This window comes from Diadema antillarum, unplaced genomic scaffold, assembly GCF_040938485.1.
Source record: "Diadema antillarum isolate AM-2024a unplaced genomic scaffold, OU_Dant_1.0 scf00000049, whole genome shotgun sequence".
Taxonomy (NCBI): Eukaryota; Metazoa; Echinodermata; class Echinoidea; order Diadematoida; family Diadematidae; genus Diadema; species Diadema antillarum.
In genome coordinates, this window is record NW_027270938.1 from 1,002,368 (window position 1) to 1,026,847 (window position 24,480).

General features: G+C 38.7%; 1 protein-coding gene across 1 annotated transcript; it reads right to left on the reverse strand.

Moving 5' to 3' along the window:
- Positions 1-4,082: 4,082 nt before the first annotated feature.
- LOC139715492 (uncharacterized) lies at positions 4,083-23,194 on the reverse strand. Its single transcript, XM_071627061.1, has 4 exons — positions 22,919-23,194; positions 9,232-9,427; positions 6,600-6,716; positions 4,083-5,606 (listed from the first exon to the last, which is right to left on the reverse strand). The coding sequence occupies exons 1-4, from the start codon at positions 22,940-22,942 to the stop codon at positions 5,554-5,556; spliced, it is 390 nt and encodes a 129-aa protein (XP_071483162.1). The 5' UTR covers positions 22,943-23,194; the 3' UTR covers positions 4,083-5,553.
- Between the last annotated feature and the right edge of the window lie 1,286 nt (positions 23,195-24,480).

A 24,480-nucleotide genomic window follows, 5' to 3' on the forward strand; every position in this document is an offset into this window, starting at 1 on the left:
CTTTTTCCTCGTTCTTCGTTGTCCAGTATCTGTCTGAGTGCATTTCCTCAAATTCTGTTATTTCTGTGTATTGTGTTATTGTTGTTGTTGTTGTCGTCGTTATGTTTTTTGTGGCCGATTGCATATCTTCCTTTCCGTTCAATTTTCCTGGCACACCTGGCCCCATAGTGTCTGTGCCACAAATGTGATATGTTATATAGTTTATACGTTTGCATCCTAAAATCCTAGAAAGTATTGTTCATAGTATCAACATTATTATATCAATGAGTAAAATGTACAATAGTATATAGAAGAATTTAAAATGAATATGTCTCATTGGTATAACAAATTGGTGCTGTTGTTGTTTTGTTCCAGTGTTCCACGTTTTACAAGCGTGTTTTCCATCATTGTGATTATTTACTATTTTTGTTGCCATGACAAAGTGCATTGTTTCTTTTTTACGACATCATTCGTGTATAATATACTTCATATTGTATTGAAAAAAAATCCTTTATCGGACGAGTGTAAGAGAAATGAAAAAAAAAATTGTATCACTTTGGATTATGTCAACTTTTTCTTTTCTTTCTTTGTGATGATGGAAATAAATAAACTATTGAATTGAATTGAATTGAAGTAAGCGTTGTTTTCTACTGGACAAGTCTTGTTAACAGCCACCAAACCTGAAAACATTTTCCCCCTTCACACTTGCATACAATGTAATTGAAATGACATGAACACGATGAAGGCAAACACACAATTCTGGGAACATTTTCATATTTGTTTTTTTGTAAAAATTCCATATTTTCATGGATTTACCCTTAAGTGAATGTCATTCATGATCAGGATACAAATTTGGAAAATGAAGGCAAGAGGTTACAACAGCAAATGCAGAAAAAAAAAGTCCTGAATCAGCATATTTTGCTAAATCTTTGGCTGAATATCAATAAAACTTTCAGATATCATCAGATGCACATTTCCAGTAGGCTTTTTTTTTATTGCAAGCATATCTTGTAATTGATTTTGATTACATAAATTTCAATGTAAATTATGTGACATATTTACTCTTTTACCTTTCAAACTAAGCTAATAATGATAATAACAGTGTATAAAAAAAAATCACGCATCCTCATGTGCCAATCAAAGATGAAATTGTGTGTGTTCATCTGACCACTGATAATAGTTTGTTGAGTACATGTATTTAAAACTGGTATTGAAGTTAATCCACTCTACAAGTGTGAATAAATTATGTAATTGGCTATTTACAATGTAGGATTTCCATGCTTGAGACTTCTAGCACAAAAACTCAAGACCTGAAAATGTAATTGTTTTGGAGAGAAATCAATACTCAACTCAATTCTGTAATCACATGAAAATATTTTATCTACATGTGAAGGAAATCTCTATTTTCAATAGTGTGTCATAAAGGCAAAAAATCTGAATTTTATAATTTCCCCGAATGGCTCTATTACCAGAGTCAGGGTCAACCCTGAAATAAAACTCACATGTCTTGTGTAAGTATGGCAACTTGCTCCTCAGACAAATTAAGCAAAATTTGTCTGCAACTCATTGCACATGTGCAATGATGCCTGGTTTAATAAGGCTCACACAAAGTGTAATGCGTGTTACCGAAAGACACTATTTTTGATATCCTAAATAACCAGATTTCAATTAAAGCCACTTATAATTTTCTTCTACTAATGCCTTAGGTAAAAATAGTAAGCAATTGTAAAATGTCCAAATCCCCACTTCACACTGAGTTGTTAAAAATCGTAACATGTGTTACCAGTAACGCCTGTTACCATACCTAATGTGGTTCCTGTTGTACCAAAAATTCAACATACACCATCAAAAAGTTAGTGTAATGATCTAGAGTAACCCACTGTTAACACATTCTGCAATTAACAAACTCCAAGGAGTAGTCAGGGAAAGCAGCACAAATCACTTGTGATCAGACCAAGATAGCAAAGCTTAAGGGAACGCTGTACACCATATTCATTCACCTGTAAAATATTGATTTTTAAGTCTACAAATAAAGTGCTAGTAAATTTTAAGTATAAGTTTGCATTTGTTGTGTAGACTTGTAAGCTACATATTTTGCACAATGCTTACTGTATCATGGGTACGTAGATATGTGGCATTCAATTGTTGCGTTTCCTTTCAATACTCTTTAAATAATTCAGTAACCACAATAATTTCAAAAGAGAAATAATGATATTTGGATTCACCGTCATACATGCTTTAAATTTATCACAAATCATTCGCTGCAATAAATAGCTACACACGTATGTGAAATAACACGAACAACACGAATAACACCAGTAAAACTCAGGCGTTTGGTACAGCGCTCCCTTAAGTGCGATTACTTATCTAGCGCTAACCCTGTTGGCAAAATTCACATCAGCCATTTCTCTCCTTAATTCCCATAAACACTCTTTTGATATGTACTTGTAATATAGCATCACAACAGGAGCTCATTTTTGGTGAGGGGATGTACAAAGTCTCAAAATGTTATGAGGTAGCTAATTTACATATTTTGCAACAAGAATCCCAATGAATCTGACCACTTGCACTTTCCCATCAAGTTACATCCCATAATACATCTCACCAGGTCTGAAAATGAGCCTCAAAGCCAGAAGGCATATCAAATGTGCAAATTAGGTCCCTACTTTACATATTTTACATCATGATACACAGCAAATCTGACCACTAGCCCTTAGCACCTTCCCACCAAGCCCGGTTCCTCAACTTGCCTTTGACTATGTGTACGCATGTGCACTCTGAATTTCAAGGAAAAGGGGATAATTTTTCAAGCCTGTATGCATTTTCGTCCGTGATATTTCAAAAATAGAGGGAAATTTGTGTCCCCAAAATTTGAGAAAGGGTGATTTTCCTAATCCAACAACATCGCAAGTACAAGCCACTCTCTCAGCCCATTCTGATTTTTACTTCCATAGTGAATAAGTTTTTAAAGATAATAAAAAGTTTTGGTACCTCAAAAGCTTCCCTGAATTTCCTTGTCTTGGTTTGTGTTTCATGTTAAAGTACGTTGTCTGTGAGAATTACTCGCCCCAAAGTGCTCTCATGTCTTAGTAATCATGCAATAATGGTTTCGTACCAGAGCCGACGCTGACCAGCGTCGATAAATATTGTACGAAACCACTGACTGCGACCAGCAGCGTGCAGCCCATTGTACGCATAGCTAACTGCGACCAGCAGCCCCATACGCATAGCGTAATGGGGCTTCGCAATGTAGCATTCAGGATCATGACAGAATTAGTATCGCGGGTAAACGTCAACTTAAAATCCAAAACATTTTTCGATTTGAAGACTTACCAATTAAGTTGAAGTATTGAAAACAGGCTTCGAACAACGTTTGGTTCTGCCAATAGTCCCTTTCTGTTCGAATTGATGACTGAATGTGACTCGGTCGAGAGGACCTTGGGAGAGCTACATACACTGGATACCATGGCCAGCGCATGCGCACACAAACATCTTATCCGTTCATGGATTTGAAATTTGTGTGCATGTGATGTGTTCGCATGCACTGGCTGTAGTATTCAGTGTACTGTATGTAGCTCTCCTAAGGTCCTGTCAACCGAGTCACATTCAGTCATCAATTCGAACAGAAAGGGACTATAGGCAGAACCAAACGTTGCCCGAAGCCTGTTTTCAATACTTCAAGTTAATTGGTAAGTCTTCAAATTGAAGAATTTATGGGATTTTAAGTTGACATTTACCCTGCGATACTAAATCTGTCATGATCCTGAATGCTACAATGCGAAGCTCGATTACGCTATGCGTATGGGACTGCTGGTCGCTATGCGTATGGGGCTGCTGATCGCAGTTAATTGCATGATTACTAAGACATGAGAGCACTTTGGGGCGAGTAAGTCTCACAGTGTTAGTTATATGAAAGGTACTTTAACCTGAAACACAAACTAAGACAAGGAAATTCAAGGACACTTTTGAGGTACCAAAACTTTTTATTATCTTTAATTTTTAACTTTGTTTTCTTAACATATCAATTGCATTTACTCACAGCTATAATAAAATAAGATTTTCATTAATAGTGTAAAACCAAATCTACCTGACTGAAAACTTTCATTATTTACGGTGTATTTGAAATATCACAAATATGGACCCATGGTTTTAAAAACTGTCCTTGAAATATTAAAAATAGGGTTATATTTTGAAGCCAATTTGTCCTTGTTTGGAGGGAAAAAAGGGTCAAAGTGAGTCCTAATGTCCTTGAAATTGACTAAAATAGGGGGTCATGTTGAAGTTTTGGAACGAGTTAGGTTACACTTTTAAATACGCATTTAAAGGGTGTGTACAGTTCTGGTCAAGGTGAGGGTTTAGCTTTTAACGTTTTGCGAGATATTCAGAAACCAATCTATGAGATGTCAAAGAGCATGCAATTCTAAGGGGTATCAAAAGTTAATTTGATGAAAATCGATTTTGAAATGGCTGAGATATCCAAAAACAAGGTGAAACAAATAGATCCTAATAAAAGGTGTGGCCTGTCGCCTTTTATCATTACAGTGCACAAACATTACAACGAACACGGTTATAACGAAATTTCGTTATATCGAGGTAAAACTTCTGGTCCCAAGATTATCGCCATCAAAGTCTAAGGTACAAAATTCGCTTATAACAAACACGGTTATAGCGAAATTTTCGTTATAACAAAGTCTTTTCCGAGCACCACTGACAAAGAAATACAAAAGAAATGTGTTCCCTTATAACGAAATGCAGATCGCTTTCAAAAATACGTAGTGGAACAAGCATTTGTAGCGTCTCTGCATGGGCGAATGCATCACATCACTGTGTGTTCACTTGGTGTGTCACGCACAGTTTCCGAGAGGAACTTTGCATTATTGTAATACAATAATCTGAAAGAGATTAACTATTTGTGTTATTGTTCACATAGCTTCCCAGTGTATGACGAGTATTCAACAAACAGAATATCATATATGCGTGGCTTCCTTGTTTTCGTTACATATTGATTTGTTCGGTTATAAGACAGAAACCTGCCGGTCCCGAGCATTTCGTTATAACGGGAGTGCACTGTATCACTTTTTTGGATATCTCAGGCATTGAAAACCAATTTTCATCAAATAAATGTTGAATCCTTCTTAAAATTACATGCTGTTTCATATTCTATAAAATGCTTCTCATTATCTCACTTTAGGAATGCTCAAAACATGAATCCCCACCTCAACCAGTACTGTACAGTCCCTTTAAGGGACCGGGCCACCAAGTTATACCTCACCATTTCTGAAAATGAGCCACAAAAAATATGCAAATTAGCTATCTTACTAGAGACCATAACCACCATTCAACCAAGTGATCTCGCTTTTCACGTTGGAAGAACCTACTGAAGAGGGGTGTAGCTGTATTAAACCAACTGACTTTTGACTTTATGTTCCCTACTTTTAGCTTCCACATATTGTGCCTCCTTTGTTTTTACTCTTTGGCTGCGCATTCTTGACTTCTTTCTCCTCTGGTGTTTTGTCCTTAGCAAAGGAGCCCGCAAAGAGTCTTTTTAACTCTTCAATTTCATTCTCTGTCCACCTATGCCGTGCCTTGCATACTCTCTTCATCTTGAAGGATTTTGCCACCACGAGCTGCAAAATAATTAAGAACAATGTTTAAATTCTTGAAGATTCAATGACTTAAATTACAAACAATAGAGCATAAAAAATCCCTCAATTACTCAACAATTGCAAAAATACTGAAAGTCTAATACTAATTTGTGTAGATAAGCTTAAAACTTCCCACCATGATTACTAAACTGCAAGAGGGAACCTAAAATTGTTTTGCTATCCTTGGAAGTCAGGTAAAAATAAACAAGACATTGATAGCGATGTAAATTATTATGCTGTTTACAATCAACTAGGCAATGTGATTACAAATAAAATTCAATTCAATTCATTTTATTTCCATACTTCTCATTTATGGACATTATAACAGAAATCAAACAAGTTCTTTCACCTTGTAAACAACATGCAAAACACAACAATATACATGGTGATAACACAGTAATTATATGTAATAACTGGTCAAATTTGAAATCGAGATGGGGTTGATCAAAGAAAAGTATGGCGGGACCTACAAAATCTTAACATCGCCTACAAACTGAACAGATATCTCTGGGTTTTAACTAGGGACGAGTGGGGAAGCTTTTTTTTATCCGACTTGAGGCAATCCAGCAGTTACCTTATGAAATCCAACCCGACCAAGCCCAATAACCTGGAGCTATTTCCTCCCGATAGCGGCAAACAGCGCCGATGGTTTACCCCTAATGGGACCAAGCTCAACCTAAAAATCTTTATAAAACGTGCCCGAACTCGACCCGATTTTGGTCCAGTCCGTGTCGGTCTGTGAAAAACAGACAAATCCGAATTACACGCGCATCTCTAGATTTAGCATGGAATGTTGCTCCAGACTACTTAAAAATTGTCTCATCATCAGTTCAATAGTGTAATGATATTACACATAAATGAACTTAGCTACATATAGTTGTGTTTTGTGTTGCAAAATATTAGCAAAGTACATGCATGCACCTAAATCATTACTGAACAGATGGCGAGACATATTTTCAGTAAAGTGACCCTTACCAGTTTCATCCACATCTTCACAGTCAGGCATGTCTGGATAATAGTCTTCTTCTGTCACTTTCTCAGGTGCTGTCACTGTCCCACATTCTTCATTTTCCAAAGACACATCCAAGATATCTAAAAACAGGGGAAGAAGTAACTTGGCTCTTATAAATGAACCTGTACCTTAAAAGATATTACTCTTATCTACTATTGACTATATTTGAAGTGATACCGTAGCCTGTAATCAAGTTTTTGAATTCTTAGACTTGACTCTGGTCTGATGATTTTGTGAGAGAATAGTGCAAAAATGAAAATTTTAGGCAATATCCAAAAAGTTTTGTTCCCAGTCAGGCTTAATTCTATTTCTTTTGCTTGTACTGTTTAAGTGTAATAAAAAAATAAAAAAATAAAAAATAAATTTAGTGGATCTCCGCCTTCGCATTCGCTACATTCAGAGACCGTAAGCCATAGGCCGCTATTAAATGTCATTTCAGCCTATCTTACAACTTGACTTCAAATGAACTTTGACCTTGGTGACCTTTGACCTCATCAACAACTAAAGGTTATCATGTTGCGCCTATGATTCTAGTTAGGTACCAATTGGACTTTGCCATCTGGGTAAAGTTCACCTCTTTGTAAATGGCTGACGTCCACTAGAGCGCCAACAAGATTAGGAAGGGTTGCGGAAGCAAATTGTGTCACATCAGCATCCTTTCCGTGTCAGACGTGAATAAAAGTGTGAGAATTATTGTTTCCTGCGACATGACTAGGAATATCTGCGTATTGACTGCAGACATTCCAGGGAGTGTCTTGGAAGGGCGCGAAATGTCGCGGTAAATGCTGATCCTAGCAGGACAGTGCGGACACATCTAGGATTACACCAGGAGTGGTTAAAGCAAGGACTAAGACAATCAGGATGACTTTCCGACAACCATATAGATTCCCAGACAATATGAGGACATAAGGTTATAAATTCAGCGCCGGCTCTAACGAATAAGTACACGGGTGGTGAAGACTGTGGTCACTGCTTGCATTTGCCTGAACAACCTCTGCAGATATTGTACTGTTGGTATTATAATATACAGGCTTTGGCTTTGGCTTTTTACATAACTCGGACATTCACGGGTTCTCAGAGAAAAGAGATGTTCAGCTGCGGGACTGGGATGGTGACCGTTGCTTCCCTTCTTTAACTTGTTTTATTTTGGCATAATGCTGAATTTTTAATGCTGAATTTAAGTACAGTTCGACATTGATTATCCGGCCTCCTTTTATCCGAAAATCTCTATTATCCGGACGCGTTCACGCTGTGAAGGACTTCTTTTTTTTTCATTCAAATATTGAGAAAAAACAGTGACTTTAAACTCAATTAAAATTTCTACAAAACTCACACGATTTAGCTACAATATTCTCAACAGAACTAACATAAATTCACACCACATTATCATCGTAAATGTAAGCAGTCATGATCTATCGGGACTACAATTTTGCGCAGGCTAGCATAGATTACACACCGTTGCAGGGTACGCTACCAGCCTAACTGCCAGTGCACTGGGACGGCAGCTTGGACAGTAGCTATATACATTAACATTGTGTCACCCATATCTAACTGGCCAATTCGCTTATCCGGATGAGCGCCGGTCCTGACATGGCTGGATAATCGAGGTCGAACTGTAGAATGTAAAACTTTGCTCAACATCATCTAGTCTCTTCCGTCTCTTGACTGCAAATGTTCACAGCGGCTTCATGCACTCGCTCATATAGATCCGCATCAGTTCTGCGCTTTCCTGAAACATCTGCCTGGCTTCTGCACACTTTCGCAAAGTTGCCCGCACCGCGGAGGCTCTCGGGAGCATTTGTGGGGGAGACGGCAGTCTAACAGAAAGGCGGGATGTCCTGACGACGTCCGCACAAATATGCAGACAAGTTGCCGAAGCCGTCAGGAAGTTCATTTCCGAGTCAAAATTTCGATCGAGAGCAAATTTGGAATTTTTGCTCTCTCCCGAACATGCGGAATCGCCGGGAAGGGTTTAGGAATGATCAAGACAGTGAGTGGAATCTTTCAAGAAAATGCGGATGTGTCACCGAATGAATGCGGATGTACTAAATTAGCATTCCGCGTCTTGTCCGTGCCCTAGTGCAAATGAGCTCCTTAATATGCATCTGCATAACATCAAGAGTTAGCATAGGCAAGTCATGTCCCCACCACAACCCAAATACCAAGTTTCATCAAAATCAGCCTTCTGGTCAAGTTCACCTTTTTGTAAAAATTGTGGATGACAGACATACATCCATTCTTCATCTACCCATACATATGACAACCAAACGCTAAGTGTGCCTTCCCAGCTATGCTGAAGGCCCACAAGAAGAAAACATATATTTTTCTTAAATCACAAAAAAATGGGTGCTGCATTTTTTTTTCTGGAATGAAGGGAAGATAAACAGATAAACATCAGTTCAAAATTGTCTCTTTTTTCCTCTGATGAATCTGATACATAAATACAAGTATCAATTTCAACCACACTTATCAAAAATATTCCAAAACTAACTGCAATGAATTCCATATACACTGTGCCTCTAATAGCTCTTGGTTACCACATGTAAGTTATTATGAAAAAAAATCTGAATTGGCTTCTAATGTCAATTTTCTCACCTTCCATGGTGATGTCCGCCACATTCTGTCCTCTGTATTTCCCTATCTTGCAATTGTCAAGGAGCATCAGTATTTTTGCCAGGTCTAATCTTTCGATCAGGTCGCTAGTAGATCTGTAGAAAACTCTGTGCACGTCTAGAGTATGGCCCAGGTGGTCAGTTAGATACCGTTGCTGTTGATCAGTGATATTCAGTACCTAACATGTACAATGAGAATGATAAAAGTTGTATGCTTTCTGTAGTATATTAAGGGTTTCTGACATTTGCAATCAATTTCTTGACCTCAAAAACATATATCTGGACACTTAAATCATCTTCATACTCCTTTGGATAGTGAATTTATTATTTTTTCACTATATTTTGACCGACGCACGGCAGTAATTTTGCCCTCCCCCAAAATCAGTTTTTTGGCTGACTCCATCTCATTTTTCATCTGATTTTTTACTGAAAGGTGTCAAAATGCTCAGTACGATAAGCTGCTTCAAATAAGCAGGGACCATAAGGATTTCGAAACATGACCCTTTTTACCCCCTGTATAGCCCACCACTCTTGTACGTTACAATTACTGCGTAATCTCCTCTCAATACCCCGCCATCTACAAAAAAAAAACAAAAAACAAACACAAAAACAGAGCAAACACTCTATCAATGGATAATGAACTAGTGAACATGGCAAATAGAACATATTTTAATGAACCAACACATTGTAAGAAAATTAGCCAAAGGAATAAAGCCAGCTATGGATTCAACCTACCATGATGTTTATTGCCTCTACAGTTAACATCATGGAATAATGTCATCAAATACTCACTGTCAAAATTAAAAAAAAAAAAAAAACTAATTGTAACTTCTGGCATTTCCGAGTGTGAGCTACCAGGCACTTGAACTTTCCCTTGCTTCACATGACTGACAATGTTTTTATTTTAGTTGCAAACAACTATGAGATCAGAAAAGCTGTCAAAAAGTAACAAGATCTGCATGCAGGAAATATTCAAATTCATGAAATTATGTCATTGAGATGTTTTCATTGCAACTGATTGACAAATTGCCCTACATCAACGTAAATAGGCACTGAATTGATCAGTGATCAATTCAGTGCCTATTAAATTACGTCGATATAGGGCAATTTGTCAATCAGTTGCAATACAGGAAATATGTCCATGACAAATGTCTTGGATTGACAAATGTCTTGGATTGACAAAGGAAAGATTTGTATTTTTTCAACTTGGTCAGTTTATGTTTAATTACAATGTAAATGAAATGCACTTCCCATTATTTTCAATTCAATGTTCTCACGGAACCAGTCTTTTCATGATTATCCCACTAGACAATCTAATGAGTTTCATTTACCCCTCCTGAGAACTTTATTGGCCCAGAATACATTTATATACACCGGTCCTAGATTTTGGAACTCACTGAGCTGTGAAATAAAAAATTCTCCATCTTTGTATTCTTTTAAGCGCAAGTTGAAATCTTTTCTATTAAATCCTCTCTGATATGTTTTTCCCCCTTAGCTATAGGTTTCGTCAACCTCAGGGTTCATCATCCTCCCACCAATCATTCAATCATTGAATTCATTATTACGTAAAGAAGTAGCCATCACAATCCTTGCTCAGCTGCATGCAGCACCAACTCTATGAAACACATTCTCTACCATCCCCTGTTCCATTCTCCTTGTTCAGCGTGTAGGCATTCTCTCATTCTCTCTTTTTCTTTCTTTCCTCCATACTTTTCATCTATTCTGGCAAGTTGTGTCATGTTGTTGTGTTTCTTCTGTTTTGTCCTGTCCTGTCGTATATCATATTTGTCACAAGTGTTTGTAAATAAGTAATTCATAAGCTTTATGAGTGGTTCACAATCTACAAACTTTGCTTTCTAGCGGACCTCTCTATTCTTTCTTCTTTTTTTTTTTAAACTGAAGCATGACTTTGTATTATTATTTTTTTTAGACAGTATGCGCTCTTATGTTTATGGATATCCTTTATTTATTGCAAAGGCAAATGTTTTTTGTTTATGATGTAATACCTGATTCATGTTGTGTTATGTTTTTGTTGAAAGAAAAAAAAAGAAGAATGAAAATGAATGAATTGAATTGAATTGAATTATTCAGCTATATAAAATCTCTCAAAAAGCTTTAGAGTCTCTCTGGAATGGCCTCTTGAAAGCACTGTTTTTGTTACCCACTACAATAATCAGACTGCTCACAAGCTGTAGGAGTCAGACATCAATGTGTCATTTCACCACAGCTTTTTAAATGATGTTTGCACTGCATGAATGCAATATTGGGGTGAACATCTTCAGACAACATATCAACAATCTGGAGAGAAGACACTGTTTAACCTCGTCAACAAAAGCAGTTCAGCCTTCAGATTAAAGATAAATATTGCAAAAACAGAGATTCAAGCCATCTCTAAAGAAACCACCACATATGACATTAGCATCAATGGAACTCAAGTAAATCAGGTTAAAGAATTTGTCCATCTATGAGGAAAATCAGCCACAACAGTTCACACACACAAGATATCAAGTTATGCATTGGGAAAGTGGTTGGAGAAGTCCAAAAATTACATTCAATCTGGAGACCTAAAGAAATTTTCACCAACACAAAAATGGAACTCATGAGGTCCTTGTTCAATATCATTATACAGAGCCAAGACATGGACCATGAGAAAAGAAGACAATAACAGACTACTTACTTTCAAATTATTATGTCTTGGAAAAACTATGGGAGTAACAGAATTGGACAAAATCAGAAACAAAACAATTAGAAAATCCCTCGGCTGGAGCAGAGTTTTGAACAGAATATCCAGAAAGAGAATTAGGTAATACTTCAAGCCACATGTGACCCTCACACTACCCTAAGCTACCCTGGAAACCTGGCAACAAGGGAACAAACCAAGAGGAAGACCACCTAAAAGATGACCAGACTGCCTTGACTACCCGCAATAATTACCAGTTCAAATGCTAATTTGGTAGGAAAACAGGAGGAATTTTTGTTTAAGAGATATTTTGAATGCCGAAGACAAAATTGGAATCAGTCAAGTGGAGTATGTTTAAAAAGTAACCCAATGAAACTTGTTTTTGGGTATTAAATAAGCCCTTAAAAAAAAAAAAACATACTGCAAGCTGAAATCAGTTACAGTTCATGGTGACTTTTAATATCACACATACTGAACTGATTCTTTCATAGGTAAGCTGTTTTGCTGATAACTATTAAATACGTATTTCGCAAATATTATATTTGTTTGTTTGCTTTGACTATAATTATATTTACATTGCAAATTAGCCGGATTGTTTTATTACCAACTTACGTCTATTTAATAATCGTTGGTTGGTGAAATATATCATTTATCGCTGTCCTACATATTCGGAATGCAAGTGTAGACGTATATGTATCTTTTTATTTAGCGATATCCAGTATGTTATATATACTCCATACCGCGGTATCTATTTATGATTTATGATTTATTACGGAAATATTATCACGAGAGCTGGTTGTTAATTTGTAAACATACGAATATACAATGTATTTGTTTTTTTTACATGATGATTGTTTATATTCCGTCTACATGAGTTTTATTATAGCGGAACTGAACTTCTTTTATTGTGTAGGTGGCGCCTAATATGTAAACGCTAACGGATCGGCTGGCGAGGCGCCGTGGATGGTGTATTTTGCTTATTAAGGAGGTAAATATATTCTATGTGTATCTTTTACTGTAAGAGACATATCATAACATACTTATGACCTGTATTGTTATTTATTAATGTATGAGTTTGTATCATATGATAATTATTGTTTTAAATATCTTTCTGTTTTTGTTTTATATTGTACTTTCAGTTGGTTGATTCAAGATTTACATCGTAAGATTAATTATGTGTCTTGGCGTGCTGTTAGGAAATATACAAATTATTCATTTCATTCTTTTCTTATTACATATTTACAGACGTCATCTCGTGCTGTGTTGGTTTTCGCTCGTTGGTTTTCACCTTTTCCTTCTTTGAATATATTTTAAATTTTCTACGATATTTATAGTTTTCATTTTACCTGTAATTATTTTAATAAATAAGCAATAACTTGAAATTGGAAATATTGTTTGAGTTCTTCCTTTTCACCTTTTCTTCAAGTGTTTGAATCAGGGATCCCATTGTTAATGTATGTGTTGTATGGTAGTGTACGTATTTAGTCTGTCACAGTTGCAAACTCAATCCAGCTTTGTATGTCACTGTGAGGGTAAAAGCTGTGTTATTGTGGGTGTCTACAGTTAGGATTCTTAAACTAGCATTGCAAACTCAATCCAGCTTTGTATGTCACTGTGAGGGTAAAAGCTGTGTCATTGTGGGTGTCTACAGTTAGGATTCTTAAACTAGCATTGCAAACTCAATCTAGCTTTGTATGTCACTGTGAGGGTAAAACCTGTGTCATTTTGGGTGTCTACAGTTAGGATTCTAAAGTTAGGATTCCTTACATACCCAGACTTCAAGAAACCCTTCATCCTTCAGACTGATGCTTCACTTGATGGATTTGGAGCAGTTCTTGTCCAAGAACAGGAAGACAAAGAGAGGGTAATCGCATATGCAAGTAGGAGTCTTCAACAAGGTGAACGGCACTACCCTGCTCATAAACTGGAATTCATGGCATTGCACTGGGCTGCTACTGTGAAATTCGGGGATTATGTTTATGGCCAACGTGTCATTGCTGTGACAGACAATAACCCGCTGATGTATGTTCTGAAATCTGCCAAGCTTGATGCTCACGGTCAACGATGGGTCAACGACCTTGCTCAGTGTGACCTGGAGATTGTATATCGCCCTGGGAAAACGAATGACAATGCAGACAGTCTTTCGAGGATCAAACGCCATGAGGTACAACGCCTGCTGGATCAAGCATCAAGAGAAGAACCCAAAGCAAAGGTTAACACTGTCCAAGCCACTAGTGATGATGACTTTTCTTCCATGCTGTCTGGAACTGACCTTGCACAAGCTCAATCTAAGGATGTGGCAATTGTTAGAGTCATCGAGTTAATCACGAAGGGGCACAAACCAACCAGGAGACAAGCTGGAAAAGAGTCCAACCACGTCCGGAAACTTCTGGGTAGATGGAATCGTCTCGTCCTAGTCAAAGGAGTGCTGCACTATCAACCTAGTATGAAGGAGGGTATTGAGACTGTCCCAGTCATCCCGAAGTGCTGTAGGAAGAATGTCCTACAAAGTGTACATGACCAGATGGCCCACATGGGATATGAACGAACTCTAGACCTAGCACGAAGACGCTGCTACTGGGTAGGAATGACCTCAGATGTCAAGAGACATCTCCACCATTGCAGGAGATGCACCCTCAGGAAGGTAGCAGAACCTCAAGGTAATACTAAGCTTACCAGCATAAAGACTTCTTGCCCACTGGAGTTAGTGTGTCTAGACTTTCTGAGCCGCGAAACTTCTGGAGGGGGTATTGATAATGTTCTGGTCATAACAGACCATTTCACGCGTCACGCCCAAGCCTTTCCAACTCGGGACCAGACGGCACTAACCGTGGCAAGGACCCTCTTCAGGAAGTACATAGTACACTACGGTATCCCAGAGAGGATTCATTCGGACCAAGGAAAGTGCTTCGAGGCAGATATCATCAAAGAGCTGTGCGAACTCCTTGGTATGGAAAAATCAAGGACGACACCATACCATCCACAAGGAAATGGTATGACGGAACGCTTCAACAGCACACACCTGAACATGCTGGGGACTCTTCAGCCTTCCATGAAGAACAACTGGGCAAAACACGTGGAAACACTCACCCATGCATACAATTGCACAAAGCACGCCTCAACAGGGTTTTCACCGTTTTTCCTCATGTTCATGAGAGAAGCCAGGATTCCACTTGACGGAAAACTTCACAGAGAGACAAAGAAGGAAAACAGAGAGGGATACTACGATTATGTGGAACAAGTGCAAGAATCTCTCGAGGAGGCACATCACCAAGCTAACACGAATGCACAGGATTCTCGAGCAAGACAGCAGGCACACCATAACCAGAGAGTGCGGCCAGCAAAATTTTCTGCCGGGGACATTGTGCTCGTGTCAAGCAAAGGTCATCGAGGACGTCACAAGATAGCAGACAGATGGGAAGAGACCCCATACGTTATTGTTCAGAAGATCGCAGACTCTCCCGTATATGTTGTTAGGCAACAGGGCACAGAAAAGGAGCGCACCCTATATCAGGACATGTTAATTCACTGTACCTTCAGTCTCAGTGAACAAGAGGACGACGTCAATGACTTCGCCAATGACGCAAACGACGTGGATGACGAAACAAGTTCACTCTCTTCTGATGAAGATAATCTTGCTCCTCTCCAATCCTCATAATCCCGGCCAATCTGTGTGGATACATTAGTATATGCTTCATTTAATGTACGTGTAGTTATCTTCACCATTATTGATTATATCTATGTTGCCAGGGATGGCAACCTTTTAAAGCGCTGGTGAGTGTCAGGAGAAAAGATTATAATTACAACCATGTATACATGTACTATATGCTGCTATAATATTTGTGGTGTATTCTATTTTTTCGTTCATCATTGATATTGTTATGCATAATATCACGGATTCCTGGACATGTGTACGTGAGCCAATTCACTTTTATGCTTATATGCATATTTTTTTGTGTATATTATATATTCTATATTATGTAATGAGTATATGATATTATTCACTTTGCCAGGAACCGTAATTATTCCATTGGGAATGAGTGTCATGGAACAAATTTGTTGTATAGATGACATTCCTGATATTTGTGCTTGTAAGATGTGAATATTTTTTTTATCTTTTTAATCATACGATTACTATTGTTTTATGTTATATTGCCGGGGACAGCAATTATTTTAGGCGGGGGTGTGTGTGGGAGGACAGGATTGTCCCCTCCATCAGCACCATGCGGCGCAAGCCCCCGCGGTCACCATGGCGGCCTGGCCAAAGGTGCGTGTTGTTGAGGAGCGTGGTAACCGCGCGCCTTATTGTTATCACAGCGCAAAATTGTTATTACCTTCTTATACTTTAATTCATTGTTGGATTGACTCGCTAAGACTGCGGACATGAATTTTATAACACTCCATCTTGTACCGGATTTTGTCATAAACGACGAACTGATTCTTTCATAGGTAAGCTGTTTTGCTGATAACTATTAAATACGTATTTCGCAAATACTATATTTGTTTGTTTGCTTTGACTATAATTATATTTACATTGCAAATTAGCCGGATTGTTTTATTACCAACTTACGTCTATTTAATCGTTGGTTGGTGAAATATATCATTTATCGCTGTCGTACACATTCAGAATGCAAGTGTAGACGTATGTATCTTTTTATTTAGCAATATCCAGTATGTTATACTGTACATGTATATACTCCGTACCGCGGTATCTATTTATGATTTATGATTTATTACGGAAATATTATCACGAGAGCTGGGTGTTAATTTGTAAACATACGAATATACAATGTGATTGTTTATATTCCGTCTACATGAGTTTTATTATAGCGGAACTGAACTTCTTTTATTGTGTAGGTGGCGCCTATTATGTAAACGCTAACGGATCGGCTGGCGAGGCGCCGTGGATGGTGTATTTTGCTTATTAAGGAGGTAAATATATTCTATGCATATCTTTTACTATAAGAGACATATCATAACATACTTATGACCTGTATCGTTATTTATTAATGTATGAGTTTGTATCATATGATAATTATTGTTTTAAATATCTTTCTGTTTTTGTTTTATATTGTACTTTCAGTTGGTTGATTCAAGATTTACATCGTAAGATTAATTATGTGTCTTGGCGTGCTGTTAGGAAATATACAAATTATTCATTTCATTCTTTTCTTATTACATATTTACAGACGTCATCTCGTGCTGTGTTGGTTTTCGCTCGTTGGTTTTCACCTTTTCCTTCTTTGAATATATTTTAAATTTTCTACGATATTTATAGTTTTCATTTTAACTGTAATTATTTTAATAAATAAGCAATAATTTGAAATTGGAAATATTGTTTGAGTTCTTCCTTTTCACCAAGTGTTTGAATCAGGGATCCCATTGTTAATGTATGTGTTGTATGGTAGTGTACGTATTTAGTCTGTCACAATTGCAAACTCAATCCAGCTTTGTATGTCACTGTGAGGGTAAAAGCTGTGTTATTGTGGGTGTCTACAGTTAGGATTCTTAAACTAGCATTGCAAACTCAATCCAGCTTTGTATGTCACTGTGAGGGTAAAAGTTGTGTCATTGTGGGTGTCAACAGTTAGGATTCTGAAACTAGTATTGCAAACTCAATCCAGCTTTGTATATCACTGTGAGGGTAAAAGCTGTGTTATTGTGGGTGTATACAGTTAGGATTCTAAAACTAGCATTGCAAACTCAATCCAGCTTTGTATGTTACTGTGAAGGTAAAAGCTGTGTCATTATTGGTGTCTCCAGGTAGAATTCTAAAACTAGCATTGCAAACTCAATCCAGATTTGTGTGTCACTGTGAGGGTAAAAGCTGTGTCATTGTGGGTGTCTACAGTTAGGATTCTTAAACTAGCATTGCAAACTCAATCTAGCTTTGTATGTCACTGTGAGGGTAAAACCTGTGTCATTTTGGGTGTCTACAGTTAGGATTCTAAAGTTAGGATTCCTTACATACCCAGACTTCAAGAAACCCTTCATCCTTCAGACTGATGCTTCACTTGATGGATTTGGAGCAGTTCTTGTCCAAGAACAGGAAGACAAAGAGAGGGTAATCGCATATGCAAGTAGGAGTCTTCAACAAGGTGAACGGCACTACCCTGCTCATAAACTGGAATTCAAGGCATTGCACTGGGCTGCTACTGTGAAATTCGGGGATTATGTTTATGGCCAACGTGTCATTGCTGTGACAGACAATAACCCGCTGACGTATGTTCTGAAATCTGCCAAGCTTGATGCTCACGGTCAACGATGGGTCAACGACCTTGCTCAGTGTGACCTGGAGATTGTATATCACCCTGGGAAAACGAATGACAATGCAGACAGTCTTTCGAGGATCAAACGCCATGAGGTACAACGCCTGCTGGATCAAGCATCAAGAGAAGAACCCAAAGCAAAGGTTAACACTGTCCAAGCCACTAGTGATGATGACTTTTCTTCCATGCTGTCTGGAACTGACCTTGCACAAGCTCAATCTAAGGATGTGGCAATTGTTAGAGTCATCGAGTTAATCACGAAGGGGCACAAACCAACCAGGAGACAAGCTGGAAAAGAGTCCAACCACGTCCGGAAACTTCTGGGTAGATGGAATCGTCTCGTCCTAGTCAAAGGAGTGCTGCACTATCAACCTAGTATGAAGGAGGGTATTGAGACTGTCCCAGTCATCCCGAAGTGCTGTAGGAAGAATGTCCTACAAAGTGTACATGACCAGATGGCCCACATGGGATATGAACGAACTCTAGACCTAGCACGAAGACGCTGCTACTGGGTAGGAATGGCCTCAGATGTCAAGAGACATCTCCACCATTGCAGGAGATGCACCCTCAGGAAGGTAGCAGAACCTCACGGTAATACCAAGCTTACCAGCATAAAGACTTCTCGCCCACTGGAGTTAGTGTGTCTAGACTTTCTGAGCCTCGAAACTTCTGGAGGGGGTATTGATAATGTTCTGGTCATAACAGACCATTTCACGCGTCACGCCCAAGCCTTTCCAACTCGGGACCAGACGGCACTAACCGTGGCAAGGACCCTCTTCAGGAAGTACATAGTACACTACGGTATCCCAGAGAGGATTCATTCGGACCAAGGAAAGTGCTTTGAGGCAGATATCATCAAAGAGCTGTGCGAACTCCTTGGTATGGAAAAATCAAGGACGACACCATACCATCCACAAGGAAATGGTATGACGGAACGCTTCAACAGCACACTCCTGAACATGCTGGGGACTCTTCAGCCTTCCATGAAGAACAACTGGGCAGAACACGTGGAAACACTCACCCATGCATACAATTGCACAAAGCACGCCTCAACAGTTAGGATTCTAAAACTAGCATTGCAAACTCAATCCAGCTTTGTATGTCACTGTGAGGGTAAAACCTGTGTCATTGTGGGTGTCTACAGTTAGGATTCTAAAACTAGCATTGTAAACTCAATCCTGCTTTGTATGTCACTGTGAGGGTAAAAGCTGTGTCATTGTGGGTGTCTACAGTTAGGATTCTGAAACTAGCATTGTAAACTCAATCCAGCTTTGTATGTCACTGTGAGGGTAAAAGTTGTGTCATTGTGGGTGTCTACTGTTTATAGGATTCTAAAACTAGCATTGCAAACTCAATCCAGCTTTGTATGTCACTGTGAGGGTAAAAGTTGTGTCATTGTGGGTGTCTACTGTTTATAGGATTCTAAAACTAGCATTGTAAACTCAATCCAGCTTTGTATGTCACTGTGAGGGTAAAAGCTGTGTCATTGTGGGTGTCTACAGTTAGGATTCTAAAACTAGCATTGCAAACTCAATCCAGCTTTGTATGTCACTGTGAGGGTAAAAGCTGTGTCATTGTGGGTGTCTACAGTTAGGATTCTAAAACTAGCATTGCAAACTCAATCCAGCTTTGTATGTCACTGTGAGGGTAAAAGTTGTGTCATTGTGGGTGTCTACTGTTTATAGGATTCTAAAACTAGCATTGCAAACTCAATCCAGCTTTGTATGTCACTGTGAGGGTAAAAGCTGTGTTATTGTGGGTGTCTACAGTTAGGATTCTTAAACTAGCATTGCAAACTCAATCCAGCTTTGTATGTCACTGTGAGGGTAAAAGTTGTGTCATTGTGGGTGTCAACAGTTAGGATTCTGAAACTAGTATTGCAAACTCAATCCAGCTTTGTATATCACTGTGAGGGTAAAAGCTGTGTTATTGTGGGTGTATACAGTTAGGATTCTAAAACTAGCATTGCAAACTCAATCCAGCTTTGTATGTTACTGTGAAGGTAAAAGCTGTGTCATTATTGGTGTCTCCAGGTAGAATTCTAAAACTAGCATTGCAAACTCAATCCAGATTTGTGTGTCACTGTGAGGGTAAAAGCTGTGTCATTGTGGGTGTCTACAGTTAGGATTCTTAAACTAGCATTGCAAACTCAATCTAGCTTTGTATGTCACTGTGAGGGTAAAACCTGTGTCATTTTGGGTGTCTACAGTTAGGATTCTAAAGTTAGGATTCCTTACATACCCAGACTTCAAGAAACCCTTCATCCTTCAGACTGATGCTTCACTTGATGGATTTGGAGCAGTTCTTGTCCAAGAACAGGAAGACAAAGAGAGGGTAATCGCATATGCAAGTAGGAGTCTTCAACAAGGTGAACGGCACTACCCTGCTCATAAACTGGAATTCAAGGCATTGCACTGGGCTGCTACTGTGAAATTCGGGGATTATGTTTATGGCCAACGTGTCATTGCTGTGACAGACAATAACCCGCTGACGTATGTTCTGAAATCTGCCAAGCTTGATGCTCACGGTCAACGATGGGTCAACGACCTTGCTCAGTGTGACCTGGAGATTGTATATCGCCCTGGGAAAACGAATGACAATGCAGACAGTCTTTCGAGGATCAAACGCCATGAGGTACAACGCCTGCTGGATCAAGCATCAAGAGAAGAACCCAAAGCAAAGGTTAACACTGTCCAAGCCACTAGTGATGATGACTTTTCTTCCATGCTGTCTGGAACTGACCTTGCACAAGCTCAATCTAAGGATGTGGCAATTGTTAGAGTCATCGAGTTAATCACGAAGGGGCACAAACCAACCAGGAGACAAGCTGGAAAAGAGTCCAACCACGTCCGGAAACTTCTGGGTAGATGGAATCGTCTCGTCCTAGTCAAAGGAGTGCTGCACTATCAACCTAGTATGAAGGAGGGTATTGAGACTGTCCCAGTCATCCCGAAGTGCTGTAGGAAGAATGTCCTACAAAGTGTACATGACCAGATGGCCCACATGGGATATGAACGAACTCTAGACCTAGCACGAAGACGCTGCTACTGGGTAGGAATGGCCTCAGATGTCAAGAGACATCTCCACCATTGCAGGAGATGCACCCTCAGGAAGGTAGCAGAACCTCACGGTAATACCAAGCTTACCAGCATAAAGACTTCTCGCCCACTGGAGTTAGTGTGTCTAGACTTTCTGAGCCTCGAAACTTCTGGAGGGGGTATTGATAATGTTCTGGTCATAACAGATCATTTCACGCGTCACGCCCAAGCCTTTCCAACTCGGGACCAGACGGCACTAACCGTGGCAAGGACCCTCTTCAGGAAGTACATAGTACACTACGGTATCCCAGAGAGGATTCATTCGGACCAAGGAAAGTACTTTGAGGCAGATATCATCAAAGAGCTGTGCGAACTCCTTGGTATGGAAAAATCAAGGACGACACCATACCATCCACAAGGAAATGGTATGACGGAACGCTTCAACAGCACACTCCTGAACATGCTGGGGACTCTTCAGCCTTCCATGAAGAACAACTGGGCAGAACACGTGGAAACACTCACCCATGCATACAATTGCACAAAGCACGCCTCAACAGTTAGGATTCTAAAACTAGCATTGCAAACTCAATCCAGCTTTGTATGTCACTGTGAGGGTAAAACCTGTGTCATTGTGGGTGTCTACAGTTAGGATTCTAAAACTAGCATTGTAAACTCAATCCAGCTTTGTATGTCACTGTGAGGGTAAAAGCTGTGTCATTGTGGGTGTCTACAGTTTTAATAGGATTCTGAAACTAGCATTGTAAACTCAATCCAGCTTTGTATGTCACTGTGAGGGTAAAAGTTGTGTCATTGTGGGTGTCTACTGTTTATAGGATTCTAAAACTAGCATTGCAAACTCAATCCAGCTTTGTATGTCACTGTGAGGGTAAAAGTTGTGTCATTGTGGGTGTCTACTGTTTATAGGATTCTAAAACTAGCATTGTAAACTCAATCCAGCTTTGTATGTCACTGTGAGGGTAAAAGCTGTGTCATTGTGGGTGTCTACAGTTAGGATTCTAAAACTAGCATTGCAAACTCAATCCAGCTTTGTATGTCACTGTGAGGGTAAAAGCTGTGTCATTGTGGGTGTCTACAGTTAGGATTCTAAAACTAGCATTGCAAACTCAATCCAGCTTTGTATGTCACTGTGAGGGTAAAAGTTGTGTCATTGTGGGTGTCTACTGTTTATAGGATTCTAAAACTAGCATTGCAAACTCAATCCAGCTTTGTATGTCACTGTGAGGGTAAAAGTTGTGTCATTGTGGGTGTCTACTGTTTATAGGATTCTAAAACTAGCATTGCAAACTCAATCCAGCTTTGTATGTCACTGTGAGTGTCTACTGTTAAAGGGACATTCCAGTCAATTTTCATAATTTCACATCATGTACATTGTAGTACATAAATCGACAAATTCATGTACAGATATGTGGAATTTATTGTGGTTCTTTAGCAGAGAAACAATACTTAAACAAATTACACTGAACAAGGATTATGACATAGGAGGTTTCAGAAATGTAGTTTTGTGGGTGTCTACAGTTAGGATTCTTAAACTAGCATTGCAAAATCAATCCAATCCAATAAACAAACAAGAGGATGCTTTGAAACTGGAATTTTCAGGCTTATTTCTACGAGACCCTGTATATCTCCCTGTACCTTAAAAAATGCTCTGTGTACACAACTAACCTTTAGAATCTCCTGACATCTCATATGGTCCTATTGGACAAACTGCATAGCCATCACAAAGGGGTTTGCATTTCCAGGTTCTGGCCCTTTCTGGGCCTCCATGCTTCCCTCCACAAACTCAATCGCCTTGTATCTCAAAGCCTTCCTCTCCATGTAGTTCCCCAGTCCGTAGGCAGGATTCCACCCCTATACACAACATTTTGGTAAATAGGAAAATTTGTTAGTCATTTCAAAATAGGCAAAAGAAATTTCCAACTGGAAAAGGGCAATTCCACGATAAAGTGGACATGACCATCAAATTTTCAAATAGTCAAATCTCATTCATTTTGGTATCAAATGAAAGCTTAAGGTCTGAATTTTTCATATCTGACCATGTTGTTAGAAAATTACATTTAATTAACTTTGCAATTAATGTGCATAAAATCTACCTAATTTAATTTGAGATAAATATCTGAGATATAAAATGAAGTTAAATGGACGTAGCATGAGAATGACAGATGGGTCAAGCCATTTCCACAAAGATTATGAATTGTACTTGATGCCAAGCATCATTCAATTTTAACCCTTTTTGTGCCAAAAATCTAGAACTGAGTTTACAATGTCATGGGGTTTGATATTTCAATCAACACTCAGAGCACATGGAGGTTCAAAATGGCAGCAGTCCACTTACATTGTGCCATCTACCAGATTTACAACCAGAGAAATTATTTCTGAAGGTTTTGAACTTTAAATCAAGGCAACAGCTTCAGTTGAGTTAAAACCTTTGCTTAATATTCTTATCATAATTAACCATTTTATCACTTGGTTTGATTCTTCTTTTGTAGACTAAAATAGCAGAATAATAAAAGTTATTTCCACAATGCTTTTTTTACTCTGCAAACTGCAATTATAGCTACACTGTCCACTTTATATATTTTCTAGCATTATATCCAAACGCCAAAGGTTGAAACAAAAAGGGGGCAGGAGACTATGTAGTCATTGCTATACACAGTTTTGTATGCAATCATCAGAATTTGGTCCATTTATTTCTTTTTTTTTATTGTAAAAAGTGTTCTGTCTATTTCAAGAACAAGTTGATGTTGGATTCTGCCATAGATTCTTTTTTTAAAAATCTTTTGAACAGCTTCTTTAGTCTAATGGTGAATGCCATGGACTGATAATTTGCATGCAGACTGATGCTAGTATTTAAAAGGTAATCATGAACTGGTCATTTGTCACGCTCTGTGCGTTAATCACGCATTTCAGCGTGCTCCTAACATGATAAAGGGTCTGAAGTCTTGCTGCAGCTTCCCTGGTATCCTAAAGAATTGTACACTTAGGGTATACTGAAGCTAAGATCAATGTGACCACCAAAAGTTAATCTCACTGGAATACTACACGTGTACTTTCCTGTGCATGGTGCTGTGCGCAATCTCACACGTTTCACCATAAAAAGGGCCACACTCACTGTAATTTATGTGTATGAATGGGAATTTGCATTATTCATAATCGTTTTGATGTATTCATTTTCCAGTACATCTTGGAAAAAGAAGAATAAGTGTTATACATTTTGTGCCACACAA

Coding starts and splice junctions, on each gene's coding strand:
- LOC139715492 (XM_071627061.1), bottom strand. CDS start 22,942: ATGAGATGTCAGGAGATTCTAAAG. Junction 6,717..9,231: donor GGCGGACATCACCATGGAAG/GTGAGAAAATTG, acceptor CCCTGTTTTTAG/ATATCTTGGATGTGTCTTTG. Junction 5,607..6,599: donor TGAAGATGTGGATGAAACTG/GTAAGGGTCACT, acceptor ATTATTTTGCAG/CTCGTGGTGGCAAAATCCTT.